The sequence below is a fragment of the Vombatus ursinus genome, unplaced genomic scaffold, assembly GCF_900497805.2.
Source record: "Vombatus ursinus unplaced genomic scaffold, bare-nosed wombat genome assembly UNPS02014768.1, whole genome shotgun sequence".
Taxonomy (NCBI): domain Eukaryota; kingdom Metazoa; phylum Chordata; class Mammalia; order Diprotodontia; family Vombatidae; genus Vombatus; species Vombatus ursinus.
Genome location: NW_020954546.1, coordinates 7,001,184 through 7,016,102, shown reverse-complemented (window position 1 = coordinate 7,016,102; position 14,919 = coordinate 7,001,184). Strand labels below are relative to the sequence as shown.

Genomic DNA, 14,919 nt, shown 5'->3' with positions numbered 1-14,919 from the left:
TCTATCCTGCAACCTATTGATTATTTACAGTCTTAGAGTTGGCTGGTGTAGAGAGATTATTTAACTTGTCCAGGGTCACACAGTCCTTGACAGAGGTGTTTTGAGCCCAGGTGCTCCTGACTCTAAGACCCTATGACCATCTCAGTGAACTCATTGGTCTGAATTTTTTCCATTCTCTAGCTATGCAAGGAGTCTGTATACGTAACACTTGGGCTCACATATTACATGTACTTCTTGTCCCAGGTCAGGTGCACACCCTATGTCCTGCTCTTGTCCTTGCCCCTCCCCTCTAGTCCCTGGAAAACAAATTACAGAAAAGATTTTTCCATCAACTCTCACCTAGTTCTATGGTCACAAATGAACGGGGAGGAGCCACTGGCTACCTGAGGGTGGAGATATGGAGGGACACTCTCAGGTAGCTCTGTGGTGACAGGAATCAATGGATACACAAGGAGAAAGGTTGAGACAGAGACAGAGAAGGAAATTGACCTATGAAGCTATCTATCTCCCCAGCTCATTTCTATTGTTATTTGCAGTTTATAGTTTTTAGATGGGATTAAGAAGGGTTAGCCTTAGAATAGGGGGTCCTTGACCAGGATTATCATGTGAAAATATAATTGGTCAAAACCAAAGTCTGGCAGAATCTAGTCTCCATTGACCTCAGCACATCCCCTCAGTTCCCACATCCTAAATCTTTCTTCCAGAAATAAGAGAAACAGTATACTAACACCCTGATGGGAAAAGATCAAAGGTAGCACAGGTGAAGAGGAAGAACACACCAAGGGGCTTGGGGTTGCAATCCACTCAAGACTTGTCTTCTGGTTCTTTAAAAGACCCAGCCCCCAAGTCCCCCTAATTTCTGAGGGAAGAAGCTTACTAAAGAATCAAAAAAGAAAAATCCAGACCTAATGACTCCTTTCTACCAGTCTGACAGAAGACCCACAATTCAGGTCTATTTTAAACCATTAAAATACATTTCATTTCACAAAATTGAGACCCAGGAATGGTCAAAGTTGTTACTATGGTGTAGAATCATGGTTCTAAGTTATTGTAAGAGGCCCATCTTATTATGAGCAAATGTTCGATACTGAATTGTCTTGCACACATTTGCATTAATGTCCTTATTGTGAACGCAAAAAGATTCAGTTTTTTTGTCATTATCTCAACCACCATAATTACATAAATATTATGTAGTGGTCTAAAATTGGAAACCTCATTCTGATTTCTCAGAAATCATTCTCATATTTAAAATGGTTCAGAACCATTGGCAAAGAGAATGGTTCAAAGTAGTACTAACAAAAACACTTGGCCCTTCCTTTTCGCAAACAATTATAAGGGTATTTGTTGATTTGTAGCTGAACAACATAGCTTTTAATTTTTAAAAAAGTTAGTACTGTATATAGATAGGGTCACCCATACTTTCAAACCCGCTACTCAATTATTCCAGTCAATAGCTGGGACAATCTCCAGAACAGTGTTTAAAGATTGGAGTATAGAAACCAAATACTCCAAATACTTTTTTTTTTAATTCCTCCAAAAAACTTCGACCCAAGGAAAACGGAAAACTTCTATGTTGAAAAATTTTTATTTTTATTTAAAAAAAAAAAGACCTCCTCCAAGGAGTAGAAAATATCTGATAAAAAGTACAAAATATAAATTTTAACATACAAAAAGATACATATTTTAAAAAACCAAACCAAAACCACTTTCAGTCCATTTTCTAGTTGTACAGTTCACAGATAAGAATGAGACTCAGTGCTTTGACACAAGACAGTAGAGAAAGTGCCGATTGCTTAGGTTGATTCATTAAGTGCCGAGGGCTAAGGGGAGAAAGAAGTTGTTCAAAACTCCTCAACACTGGGAGTGTGTTCAGAGGTGGGAAACCCGCCCGATTCTGATTTGCTTCCTAAGAGGTTATTTGGCAGTATGATCCCAGCTTTGGAGTGTTTTTGGTAGTCTCTTTTTTCAGTTTGCTGTGCTGGAACTGGAAGGACCCTCCCTAATAACTACCATTATCAGTATTATTCAGTCTGCCCTCAGGAAGCTACTGGTAATAACAAGAATCATCATTTTATTGTTATCATTAATTTTCCCTTACACACCCCAGCAGACCATTTTAGTTGAATGCTTAGGGACTAGGAGGAAAATTCCCAACAGAAAACAAGATAATAAAAGTGCTAAGAACAATACTTCAGAATGAACTCGAAGGGAGTTTTGAAGATATTTTGTGCTCTCCCCCTCTTACCAACACTGAATCCAAATTCTTAAGAAAACCTCATAAGAGGAAGAACAAAGTGCTTAGCCACAGGCTTTCACCAGCCTCCCTCCTCAAGGGGTCTGTTTGCCTTTGCATTGAAACAAGGATAATGTGTCATCTGAGAAGTATAGTGTAGATCACTTCCCTTTCTCATCAGGAAATATTTCTACCAGAACAGGGAGCACCTTTAAACATACATTACAGTGGATACGTGGGAAGGGCTACACTGATTTCAGGAAGACTCTTCCCACCAAAATTTTGGCCATTATTTCTATAAAATCTTTCCCAGATTATTCAATCGCTTTTGCCTGGCATGGCACAAAAGCAGGTTCCCAGAAGCCAACTTTTTGTGATTGTAATCAATACCCCACCCTCCCCAGAGTTCCTGGGAAGACCAATCTAGAGGCCATCCCAACCCTGATCCAAACTACTGAAAACCCCTCATAGTACAGGAGAATTCTGAGGAAACAGGTCACAACAGAGTCCAAACCTCCCACAAACCAGCAAACACCTTCTAGGACACAACAGCAAGACTGGCTGAGAGAGTGGATGCACTTTGGCATCCGTTTTAGGAGATGACTGCCTGCTGATCTCCTAACATAAGGGAGACAGAGGTTAAAGTGAACCCATCCCCAATGGTGGGCGGAGACTGGTCATGCCGCTGAAAAAGCAGTCCAGGAGAGACAGAAAGAAACAGGTAGATAAACAGCTGCTTCTCTTCTTTGGTACATTCATTGCACGTTGTTGTTGACAATACAGGGATCCACCTGGAAGGGGCAAAAGGAAAGGTGGTTTTAGATTTAGAAGGTGGGAGGGAAGTGGGGGAGTCAGAAGAATATTTAAGTTAGGAGCATCCCTCCCCACCCTCATTCAATAAGGGTAATAATTCTCACCTCAGTGTAAGTGGGTGGAGGCATAAACTTGAACTCGGATGCATACATAAAGATGGGGCTGTCCAGAGAGCTATCATCAAGGAGAGGAGTGGTAGGGCTCTCTAGCCTGTGATCTTCAGGAATAATATCCATGTAGCAAGGAGGTGCTGCAGAGAGAAAATGGACACAATCAACAACCCAGCCAACCTACTTCTGATTTCCAGGGAATCTTTAATGGGAAAAGGACAGGGTGGGGGTGAAGGGGAAGACTACTTTGGCTCACCTTCTGGGGTGTCAGGGATATTTAGATCCACCCAACTCATTTCAGAGCTGGTTCGGCTAGCCATGCTGGATGTCCGACTACTGAGTCCTGACTTGCTGCCAATGACTAGAGGCAGGTCAAGGATGACTTTCTTAGATCCAGGGACACTGACATAGATCTACAGGGAAAAGAAAAATTGTTTCTGTTATACCAGAGAGCCATGACAATGCAATACTGCTTGCTTCAAAGACTGATTCACCCTAATCCCAGAGAGAGCCTCACTCACTCACCAATAATGAGTATTCAACACGAAGGATGTTGCAGCCGAGGATGGAGGGTTTAATCTTCTGTACACGAAGGCTTTTGCCACGCCATGATTCGCAGGTGCCAGAAATGATATGGTTGCCTCGAACAGAAGACAGCTTTTGGGTCAACACCTTGGTCTGGCCATTGGCAAGGTAAGTGTGGCGGGCAACAATAGCAGCCTTGGGCACAACAATTCGGGAACACGTGTTCTCAAAGTCAGCATTGATGGAGATTTCATCACCTGACAAAATAAATGATTTTTGTTATTAAAGATTGTATAGTTGATGATTTATAGTCCACAACCCTTCTCCAACTCTATGATACCTGCCTCTCCCAAGCCCAGATTTCTCTTACCTTCGCAAAATCCTTTGCGGTCAATCCGGGCAGAGACAGATACCTTCCCATCAGGAATAAACAGGCAAGAAACTTTTTCCTCCTTCTTAGCAGACACAGGTGCCTGAATAGGATAAAATAAAAGAAATCTTTGTTAAAGTTCCTGAGAAGTGCCAAGTAAAGATGGCTCCTGCTTTTGATTATGAGGACCTCTATCTCCTGCAGGACTCTAGTCCAATATTATGTAATATAAGATAAGACTCGTCTTATCATTCCCTACTATAATTATATTCTCCTCTAAGCTCTGCTTGAACATTTCTTTGACAATGGTCATGATAACAAGGTTTTGTAGGATGTAGTGAGACTATTGCTCCCTGCTTTCCTTTAAGAGTTAACTTTTTATCCCCTTTCATTTTAAGGTAAAGACCAGATTCTTATTTTCAGTATAAACCTTGAGGTAGGGTCCTGCCTCTTAAGATCTCCCACAACCCAGAACTTAAGCCTATGGGGTAAGCTTACCATCAAATCAGGAGTGTTGACATCTACTAGGTCCATCACCTCAAAGTGCTTCTTGGTTTCTTGAGTTGGCTGTCTGGGGCGGTCTAGGAAAGCCTTTACCCAATAGTCTACGGAGCCATACTTCCCCTTGAATGAGGTTCCCAGAGGCCTATCGTGGAATAAAGGGAACAATTCCTTTTAGATTACTCATCAAGAAACAGGATGCTTAAGGGAAGGGAGGTTTTAAAGAAGAGAACGGTGTAGCTAACACCTACCCTTGAGGAAGTTCAAAGCCAAACTTGTACACATACTTGTTTCCAGGTCTCAGAATCACAGACTCATCATTAGCTTCAGGGAGAGAAGGAAAAAAAAAATCCACCATTAGAATTACTAAATCTTATTTTAAATGCAGAAATGACTAAACAGTGGCTACATTTTCTGAAACTAACCATGGCACTTCAATCTCCCAAAGGGAAAGAAGGTTAATAATTTTGGTCTGGGTCAAGAAGCCCAAAGCCTTGAGCTCCGACCCTCAAACCAAAGGGAACTATGACTATTTTCATCTCTAATATTTAAGTTTTAGTTAAGCACCCTCCCCCGTTCAAAGTATCACAGCACACAGCAGGCTGGGGATAATACCCATTTTGCCTGATGCAAGGACAAAGATTCAGCCCTCTCCCACCAAGCTAATGAATGGTCTCCCCCAAGGCTCCCTTTCTTAACAGCTGGGGCTCGGCTGCTTCCCCCGCCGCGCCCCAGCTCTGGAGGAGGGCGAGTCCCCTTACCTGGGGGCTGGTCTTCCAGGAGGAGCGTGTCCTCGTAACGCAGGTACTCCAACACCTGCTTGCACTGCTGGGAGCCCTGCAGCCACAGGACTTTGGCCACTCCGAAAGCCAGGATCCTCACGGCCTTGACCCGGGTCACCTCGCACACCTCCACCTCCACCCGGCCGGCCACCTTCTCCCCACTGCAGTAGACCTTGTCGGGGTCGCTGAAGACCACCTCGAAAGACTTGGTTTTCTTGAACATCACCATAGCTGGGGCTTGGTTTTCTCGGACAAGGGAGACAACGAATGGGTCTCTCTCGAGTGTCAAACCTTTTTGGTTAAGTGGAGAATATTTCGTTCTCCCTGGTCTGCGCGAGTTTGTTGGCTTACGGGCTTGCCAATTTTGTTCTAAGAAGTCTAAGAGCCCCTTCTCCAAAATCAGCCTTTACTAACTTTTAAAAAGTAGAAAAGATAGAAAATGTAAGGCTTCTCGCTAAAGCAAAGAGACTTCCCAAGAGAAAGAAAGCCTTTCTGTCTCGGGCCAAAAGTAGCTTTGAGGAAACCCCCTCCCCAAAATCTCGGAGACCGAGAAAACACAGGGCAGCCCGCAGAACTCTAAGAACTGACTCAACGAACAGGCGGAAACAGCCCTATATAGGGCTCTGGCTGTCTGGGCCACGCGAGGGCCTACGAGGTGGCTCGTGCTGTCCTCGTGCACAATCTTCCCATTGGCTGCCTTTCCCTTGTTTACCGGGGATACCGCCAATCAGAATGCGGCCTGGAGCGCGTGGACACAGTGTGCCTCTGGCGGGGAAACGGTTGTTGTGCTCGATTTCCTCCGAGGAAGGAGGGGGCGGAGGGGGTTCTTGAACGACGTCCCTTGAGACAAATGAAAGGAGGGCTAGGTTTTTGCCCTAAGCCTATCAGCGTTCTGATGGAAGTCGGAGGGCGGGTGTTGATGTCAGAGATTGGCGTTTTGGGGTGAAAGGGGAAAAGTGTCTCAGGGGGCATTGTATGCCTGACTTCAGTACTTGAGAATGATTTTGGGATAGCCAAACCTTTCTCAGGCTCCTCAAGTCCCAAGTTATTTGCTATTGTCTCCTGTCTCGAAATTTAAGTGACTTTCATGAAAGGCATTCCCATAGAAACTCTAGAAAGTTCTCAATTAAATAGAGAATTGAAGGTTGGGGATTAGGGATGGGAGGGGGGGAGAATTAATTTTTCAGTCAAACCCTCCCAAGAAAATTGCCTTTTTTTCTTAGAGGAAAAAAAAGAGGGGGTGTCACTGGTGTTTGTCAACCTTCTCTTCAATCTGGATCCCCAAATTGGAAGTTGTAGGAGTGAGTTTTCTCACTCCACTTTCCCTCACTGCCTTATTCACTCCTGGCTTCCAAGGAGTCTGAATTTCTGCCTCATACTGATCATTTCCCTTTCTCACCTTTTCTCTTTTCTTCCTGCCCACCTCCCCCTCCCCTCTTCAACCACCCTGTTCTTTTTGGAACGGAAATAAGAAGGGTGTGTTTACATCCTGCTCTGCTTATCCCCTTCATCTCTTCATCTTCTTTCCCTGTAGAGCAGGGGACACATTGTTTATGCACCCCATGTACCTCATCACCCCTTTGAGGAATACAGTGATTATATTGTGCATATCTTAAAGCATCTGCTTAACCAGTCCTTCATTTCCTGCTTTACACCTTACAAAACCATAGGATACTCCACCCTTCTTAGTGCTCCCCATCTATAATTCCTGACTGAGCTCTCTCTGAGCCAGCTGGCACTCTCTGTTCTCCACACCCTCTCCCGCAGCCCTAAAAAATACCCCTCAAAATCATGGAGAAAAGCTTGTTTTTGACCAGGTCAATGTCTCAGCTCATGGTCGGAAGATAAGCACAACAGAGTATTTTGTTTTTAAATATGTTTGAGTATTATTACTTTTTCCAAAAGTCTTTAGAAAATGAAGAAATGAAGAGAGGAGGAAGCAGGGTTTCGAAGTCTCCAGAAGGTCTAGCTAATATCCTATTGTGTACTATGCTTTCAGGAGCCTTAATTTGGATCCCTGTCAGATGGGTTTTTCCCTTTCCCTCCCTGAGTGAGTTGGCCATAAAATCTTAGGAGATGACTATTAAAAATTAGTCCTACTAAGGCCAAAAATCCTGTTATAATTAGAACTTTTATTTTTAGATGCTGTGCATCTTACCTTTCTTTCTTTGGCTCCCTGTCTTATCTATTTGTGGATATTTAAAAATTTGCTTCAGTCCTCCTAGTGAAAAAAGGATGGTGATATCCAAAAGCTTGAGAACATATACATGGGCAGTAGAATGAATGGAACCCCACTCCCTCCACTATTTTTTTCGGTGACATTAAGGACTTTCTTCCTCTCGCACCCCAACAATGATAACACCCTCAGGCTAGCAAATTACAATCCAACATGAGAAAGTTCCAGGATGAGGTTTGATGACTCAATTGGTAAGAAAGAACAGAATTAGCCCTGGGTACATCTCGATCTCAGTGGGTGTGTGGGTTAGAAGTAGCACTGTGTTGTACAGTTACCTAACAAAGTATGGGGTGTTTGTGTCAGTGAAGAGCATTGATTGAGCTCCCAGGCCATGTAGAATCTTAGAATGATGTTTCACAGTCCTTAACTCTGAGAGATTTGCTCTTTGATAGTAGAGAATGGACAAAAAGGGAGGGGGGAACAACATAAAAACTCATAAAATACACCAGATTTATGTTTAATTATTGTGCACACGAGTATTGAAGGTAAAGAAGGGATACAGAGTAATTGAAGCTGTGGTATTAATTATAGACTTCTTGGAGAAGGTTAAACACTGGTATTTACCTGGCCATAACCATGAAATGCCAAATCCAACTCTTTTTCCATGTCTTACAGTAAATCTCTCTTGTCCTGGGTATCTTTCTTACTGTGTTTTTCTCTTACTGCCTCTGTTTGCAGAACTGAGTGCTATGGACATGCTCCCTGTTATGCCAAGCTTCCCTAGAATGTTAAAAAACTATTTAGCTTTGGCAGTAATAGCTTGCCAGGGCCTTCGGCCAAGATATTTTCTGAAATGGTACCCTCAACAACAGGGTTGTTTACGACCTTTCTCCCGATAACCTGCTAAAAAAATAAAATCAGCCTCCAGAATCCCCCCCCCCCTTAGTTCCTGGGTTGGGGAAAGAGGAAGTTCTGTGAATTCCTTTTCCCCAAAAAGTGCATTAAGGGTACAGGGAAGGGGTAAAGTTGGGAGGGGCTGTACAGTAGCGGTAGGTACAAGAACTTTGCATATTAGGTCACTTTTCTCTTTTCACCCCTCCTCCTCCCTTTTATTTCTTCACTTGAGTCAGTGGGAAACTAAAAAGTGATTTTTGATTGTTTGCTTTTCTTTAGGTGAGGTGTTGAATACAAGCCAAATATTTTAAGGAATAAGGAATAAGGTGTCCTCACTGACTAGTCTGTTGTCAGACACAGACAATTTATAAGCTGCCCTGTTCAACCTAAGGCCTTGACCTTAAGGGTTTGAGAAATCTGGTATCCTCATCCTAAGAGCTCATTGCTCCAATTTGCACCCCACCACTCTAACCGTAACTGTGACTCCCAATGTCCATAACTTCCCTCTGTTGTTCCTCATTTAATTCCCCCTCCCTTTTATAGGGAATTTCAATGTAGGAGAAAATTGGAGGTCTGGATAAAAGAGAGGGCATCTCATAATCATGAAGATTGCCCTTGGTGGTAGTAGTAGAATTAAGGATACTTGTGAAACAGGATTGAATTTGGAAGAATTTTTTTTCTAGTTTAGACTTAATAAAAAAGTCCTCTATCAGTGCTTAGTGAGAGCAGTGAGTATATGACCATAGGATCGTACATTTAGAACAGGGAAATAATTCAAAAGACAGCATTCTTTTTGTTCACTATTCCGTACAGAGGGATATGCCACAAGTAGTTCAGGTCCTCATTATTTCTTAACTAGAATATTGTCATAGTCTCCTACTTGCTTGCCCCTTCTCTAATTTATCTTTGAAACTACTGTCAAAATAATCTCCCTTGTGTATAGATGCTATTCTTTTGCTCAAAAACCTTTAGATGATCCCATTGTTTATTGGATAAAATACAAGCTTCTCATCCTGGCATTGAAGACCCCAACAGCATCATCACATACTACACCCCCATGCACTTTATATTCTAGCCAAAGTGGATTACGCAGCGATTCTCAGCCTTGTCATGTCCTACCTTCCCCGCCTTTGTATATGATAGTCCTCCAAAAAAACCTCCCTTTTTTTTTTGAACCTAGCCTCTCTGAAGAGTGTCTCTATTATTAACACGTCCTTTGCTTGGTCTTGGCAACCCTGTGCTTTTCTGGAAATATATATGTGCTATGTTTATATAACCAACATCCTCTAGCCATTTTGTAACACCAGAGATGAGAAAACCACTTCGCCCAATAAAACTCATAACTTTCACCTGCACCGTTAAGGGGCCCTGGGTGTATTCCTTCCCCAGTTCTGGTTTGTCAGTGTCCTAGAGCTGCGCTGGTTGTATCCATCCCCTGTTGCTCTTGGCTGCCTCTAAGTGTCTCTTTACCCCTTTCTTTGTATGAGTCAAAATGTAGTGTAATAAAGTTCTATTGCTAAGTATTTACTGTCTTATTCTTTTGTGAAATCTTGAAGATCTCAAGCTACTATAGCACTAGGACAGTATATGCACCTGAGGCAGTGAAAAGAACATTGGATTTGACATTCAAAATCCTTCACAAGCTGGCCCCACCTATCTTTTCCAACCTCTTACACTTTATACCCCCACACCCTTCCATTCAGTGGTTTCTTTGCTGTTTCTCCTACAAGACACTCTATCTCTCCAGTTGAGCATTTTCACTGGCGATATCCCCCATGCCTGGAAATCTTTCCTTCCTCATCTCTGCCTCCTGGTTTCCTTCAAGTGTTAGTTGAAATCTTACCTTTTACAAGAAGCCGTTCCTCATTCTCTTTAGTCCAAATTTCCAAATTGTCTAGCCCAGTAGACTGCCAACTTGTTGAAAGCAGAGACTGTTTTTTTGCTTTTCTTTTTATCCCCAGAACTTAACTCAGTGCCTGGCACATAGTAAACACTTAATAAATGCTTGTTGACTGACTGACTGATTCTTCAAGCACTAAATAAAAGATCTTATAAAAAGGAAATCGGATCTGACTGGTTTCCTCACACCTGCAATGGTTTCCCCTCACAACTTTGTTTATTGAAATCCTTTCCTTCTTTCAAGGTGCTTAATAAATGATTGGTGATAGATTAGTTTCCGGTCAATTACCAAAGCCTGCTGACTCCATCTCTAAAATTCACAAACAGCTCTCTATTTTCACTGTCAAATGTTCTAGTTTTCAAAAAAGGAAAGAAAATGGTGCCTGCAAACTATAAGGGAGTAACCTCGACTTAATTTTGGGCAAAACTTCAGAGCAAAGTGAAGGGTTGGTCTGTGAACATCTAGAAAAAGAAGCATTGATCTCTAAGAGCATCAAAGACAAATCATACTGATGGGGTTGGGATCTGGGCCCCAGAAAGGAAAAACCCTGGACTTGCCCACTTGGCCAAATCTCTGGCGTTCCCCTGAGGCTATAATCCCATCAACTGGCCTTTCATTGTGGCGACACCCAATCTTCCCTCCATTGTCTTACCTCCCTATGTGTGGCCCTTGGCCATTTCCCACCCTTAATCCTAGCTAGGCTCCATTCTGCCTTGGCCACCTGGTCCAGGTCCCTGGAGTTCTATTACCTCATAGACTACTTGGCCATTCCTAGATCCCTCCATAGACTTTCTGTATATAAGGTCCATCTTGTCTCCATTAAGATGCTCTGATTCTTGTGATCTAGCCACTGTTTAGATTCTTAAAATCTAGTCATGGGCTCAGATTCTTATAATCTAGCCACTGCTTACCGATGTTAAGAGTCTGCCCAATATGACGGATGTTCTAATAAACCTTATCTTTGACTGAAAGAAGGCTTGGGTCGAATTCTTTCGGGCAGGACCCTCATGTTGTGATTTTGGGGTCCCAGGACCCCTGAGCCCCTGAGTATCATTACCTGTGTCTTAGAGTCCCTCTCTTCCTTTAAGTCTCAGCTCTATCACTATCTTCTGCATGAACACATACACACACTTATTAACTTTACATTTGTGCTGTATATATTTTTACATATACTTATCTTCTTCATTGGAATGTAATATCCTTGTGAGTAGGGATTGTTTGATTCTCTTTACTTATGTTCCCCAGTGATTATTAGTGTTTGATACATAGAAGATGCTTAATAAATACTTGTTGATTGATTGGTCTTTGTGGACAAATAGATATAGGTTGGCTGATAGCACAGTTGGATAGATTCAATGATGACCTAAATAATGGTCATTGCTGATACAATGTCAATTTGGAGAAGATTTCTATTTGTGTATTCAAAGGATCTAGACCTGGCTCTATAACGGTGAACATTTTTTAAAGTATTTTAAGGTTTGTGAAGTACTTTATAAATATTAACTCATTTTATCCTTACAACAATCCTGGGAAGCAGGATTATTATTCCCATGACAAGGGAATAGGGGATATAGAGGTTTTAAGTGACTTGTCCATATTCAAGAAGCTAGAAGGTGTCTGAGTCCAAATTTGAACTCAAGTGTTCTTAACTCCAAGTTTAGCATTCTGTTCACTGGGCCACCTCACTGCCTATAATGACCCCAATATTTAAATACCAAATAGCAGAGGCTATTTTTTTTTTAACCTGAGGGTAATAGAGAGTCACAGGAGGTCATTGGGGAATGGAGTAACATAGTTAGACTTGTGCTTTAGAAAAATCATCAGGGATAGAGCACTGCCTGAAGTCAGGAGGACCTGAGTTCAAATCTGGCCTCAGGCCAAACACTTGATACTTACTAGCTGTGTGACCCTGGGCAAGTTACTTAACCCCAATTGCCTAAAAAAAAAAAAAAAGAGAAAGAGAAAGAAAAAAGAAAAGTCATCTTGGCAGCTGAGTAGAAGATGAGATAAGGTAGAAAGACCAATCAGAAGGCTATTACAATAGTTTAGGTAAGTAGTCATGAGGACCTGAACTAGAATGGTAGCAGTGTTAGTAGAAAGAAGGGAAATATATGAGAGATGTTGTGTAGAAACAATGATTTGGCAATGAATTGGATATATGGGGTGAATGAGAGTTAGGAATTGAGGATAACATTGAAATTGCAAGCATGTATGACTGGAGACATGGTAGTACTCAACTAGAACAGGGATTTCCAGCCCAGATGGCTGCCTAAACTGAGGCAAACTACCCAACTCCCATATACTTATTCCAGCAAAAAACTGACATTCAAACCAGATTATTGATCAAGAAGTGCTATAAGAAAATACATCAAATTTACTTCTGTCTCAGAACTGCACAGAAAATCAGTCCAAAGCCTACAGGCAATAGGAAAAGGAGTTGCCAGCAAATCCACAATCAGTCCAAGTAAACAAGCCTGATCTTTCATTATAACCAATGACAGTTCTGATGTTCCTAGGACCGTGTTCTGAGATTCCATAGTAGACCCTGAAGATGCAGCTCTCTGAACTTGAAAGATTCAGGGGAATCTAACACTGGGTGGTGGAGGTCAGTGCAGAAGCTCAGGGCAAGATCAAGCAGGACCTACTACTCCAACCAAAAGTTCATCAAAAAACAGAACCTAATACAGTGCCTCAATTTAGGAACTAGAGCTGGAAAGATGAGTAATACAGTGACAGAGAAATTCAGGAAAGGGGAGGATGGGGGGCAGGGTGTGGGACAGAGCAAGTTCTGTTTGGGATCTGTTGAATTTGATATAGCTATGGGACAATCTAGTTTGAGATGTCCAAAAGTTGGTGATGAGGAACTCTAGCTCAGGAGACAGGATAGAGTTGGGTATGTAGATCTGGGAATCGTCTGTATAAAGATTATAACCAAGAGAGATAGATGATATACAGAATAAAAAAATTAAAATATTGCCTTTGTACTCCCAATGCCTAGCAGTGCTTTGTATATTGTTCTTGTTCTATCATGTAGAATTCTTTGTGACACACTTTGGGGTTTTCTTGGCAGAGATCCTGGAGTGGTTTGCTATTTCCTTCTCCTGCTCATTTTACAGATGAGGAAACTGAGGCAAAGAGGGTGAAGTGACTTACCCAGGCTCACACAGCTAGTAAGTGTCTGAGGTCAAATTTGAACTCAGGTTGTTCTGACTCCAGGCCTGGTGTTCTATCCATTGTGCTACGTAGCTTTGTATATAGGAACACAGATTTAAATCTGGAATCGATCTTAAAAATTATCTAATGCAACTTTTTTTTTTTTTAACAGATGAAGACTCAGAAAAGTTAATTAGGAGAGTCAGCATTTGAATCTATGTCTTCTAACTCCAAATCCAGTGTGCTTTTCAATACGCCAATTTGCCTCTGGTCAGGTTAGGAGTGTTTTAGCATCTGAGGAATAAAAAAGTTCACTCCATTCCTTAGACAACTTAATTTTAATGAATAAATTAAAGTGTGGCATATTAGAAATTGAATTTGCCTCCATATAGCAAACCAGCACACATCACTCTAGGGACTAGCATACTGATAGAGTACCTCTGACAGTGTCTCCTCCCATAGAAGAAATTGGGAACCTGCCTTGGAAAAAATTGTAATGACGTGTAATGGAAATAAATGCCTTGATTTCGGTCAACTAGTCACATGGAAAATAAGAAGCTCTTTGGCTACAGAAGCTTTCAAAAAGGACTAGGGACCTCTGCTTTGACCATTTTTCTTTTGGACTGTGTTCTTGGGGGATCTCTTGGACTCCTCTGATGGCAGTGTCTATTGAGAGGCAATGCTGCAGGGGGAGAGGCCTTGGGGTCTTCTCACTGAGGCCCTGACACATAGCTTGTAGTTTCAGGTCTGGGTCCTTTACCTGCCTCAGCATTTGTTTGTTTGTTTTTACTTTAGGTGAAAGATTTGGACACCTTGACTTTGTGAGTATTAAAAAGGCAGGAGAGCAATAGCTCACTGTTCCAGCATTCATGTCCAAGGGGCAAGGAGTGACCTTCTGGATCCAGCCCAGGAGTAGTAGTTCAGACAAGGATCCATCCGGCAGACACCTCGTATGTGGACATGAACAACTTGGTAGGACAAATACTACACAGTAACTGTGCTAATAGTTTGCCCACTTTCCCTGGAGCTTGAGGTGGGATAGGGGAGAAGGGACCTTGGAGGGTTTTTTTGGGGGGGGAGTCGTTTGGTGTCAATACTTTACCATATCCTTGGAGTAAATTCCCTTTGTAAAAGGTAATTGACGTCAATTGGCTAAATGGCACTGGAGTGCTATTCACTGACACCTAACCCTGGGGGTTAGACATAACAGGGCTTGGATCAATGGCAGTAGAGGAGACACCTCCAAGCCCTCAGGGTATCCCTAGAACTCAATGGGGCAAATATAGCCAGCATGGTTCTGGGAGAGTAAGCCAGAACATAGTTAACATAGCTGTATCTCTCACAGTAAGGAACATGATGATTTACATACATTGGACTCTTATCGTTTGTAAGGGACCACAGGCCCAGTATGACCTCTGGAAAATTACTAGGTTGCAGTTGTCAAGGCCTCCTTGTGATAAGA

General features: G+C 42.2%; 1 protein-coding gene across 1 annotated transcript; it reads right to left on the bottom strand.

Annotated features, from left to right (window-relative positions):
* Nucleotides 1-1,651: 1,651 nt before the first annotated feature.
* On the bottom strand, nucleotides 1,652-5,929 carry LOC114042852 (thioredoxin-interacting protein). Its single transcript, XM_027861598.1, has 8 exons — nucleotides 5,314-5,929; nucleotides 4,804-4,876; nucleotides 4,550-4,697; nucleotides 4,052-4,154; nucleotides 3,682-3,938; nucleotides 3,413-3,569; nucleotides 3,151-3,296; nucleotides 1,652-3,024 (listed from the first exon to the last, which is right to left on the bottom strand). The coding sequence occupies exons 1-8, from the start codon at nucleotides 5,561-5,563 to the stop codon at nucleotides 2,989-2,991; spliced, it is 1,170 nt and encodes a 389-aa protein (XP_027717399.1). The 5' UTR covers nucleotides 5,564-5,929; the 3' UTR covers nucleotides 1,652-2,988.
* Between the last annotated feature and the right edge of the window lie 8,990 nt (nucleotides 5,930-14,919).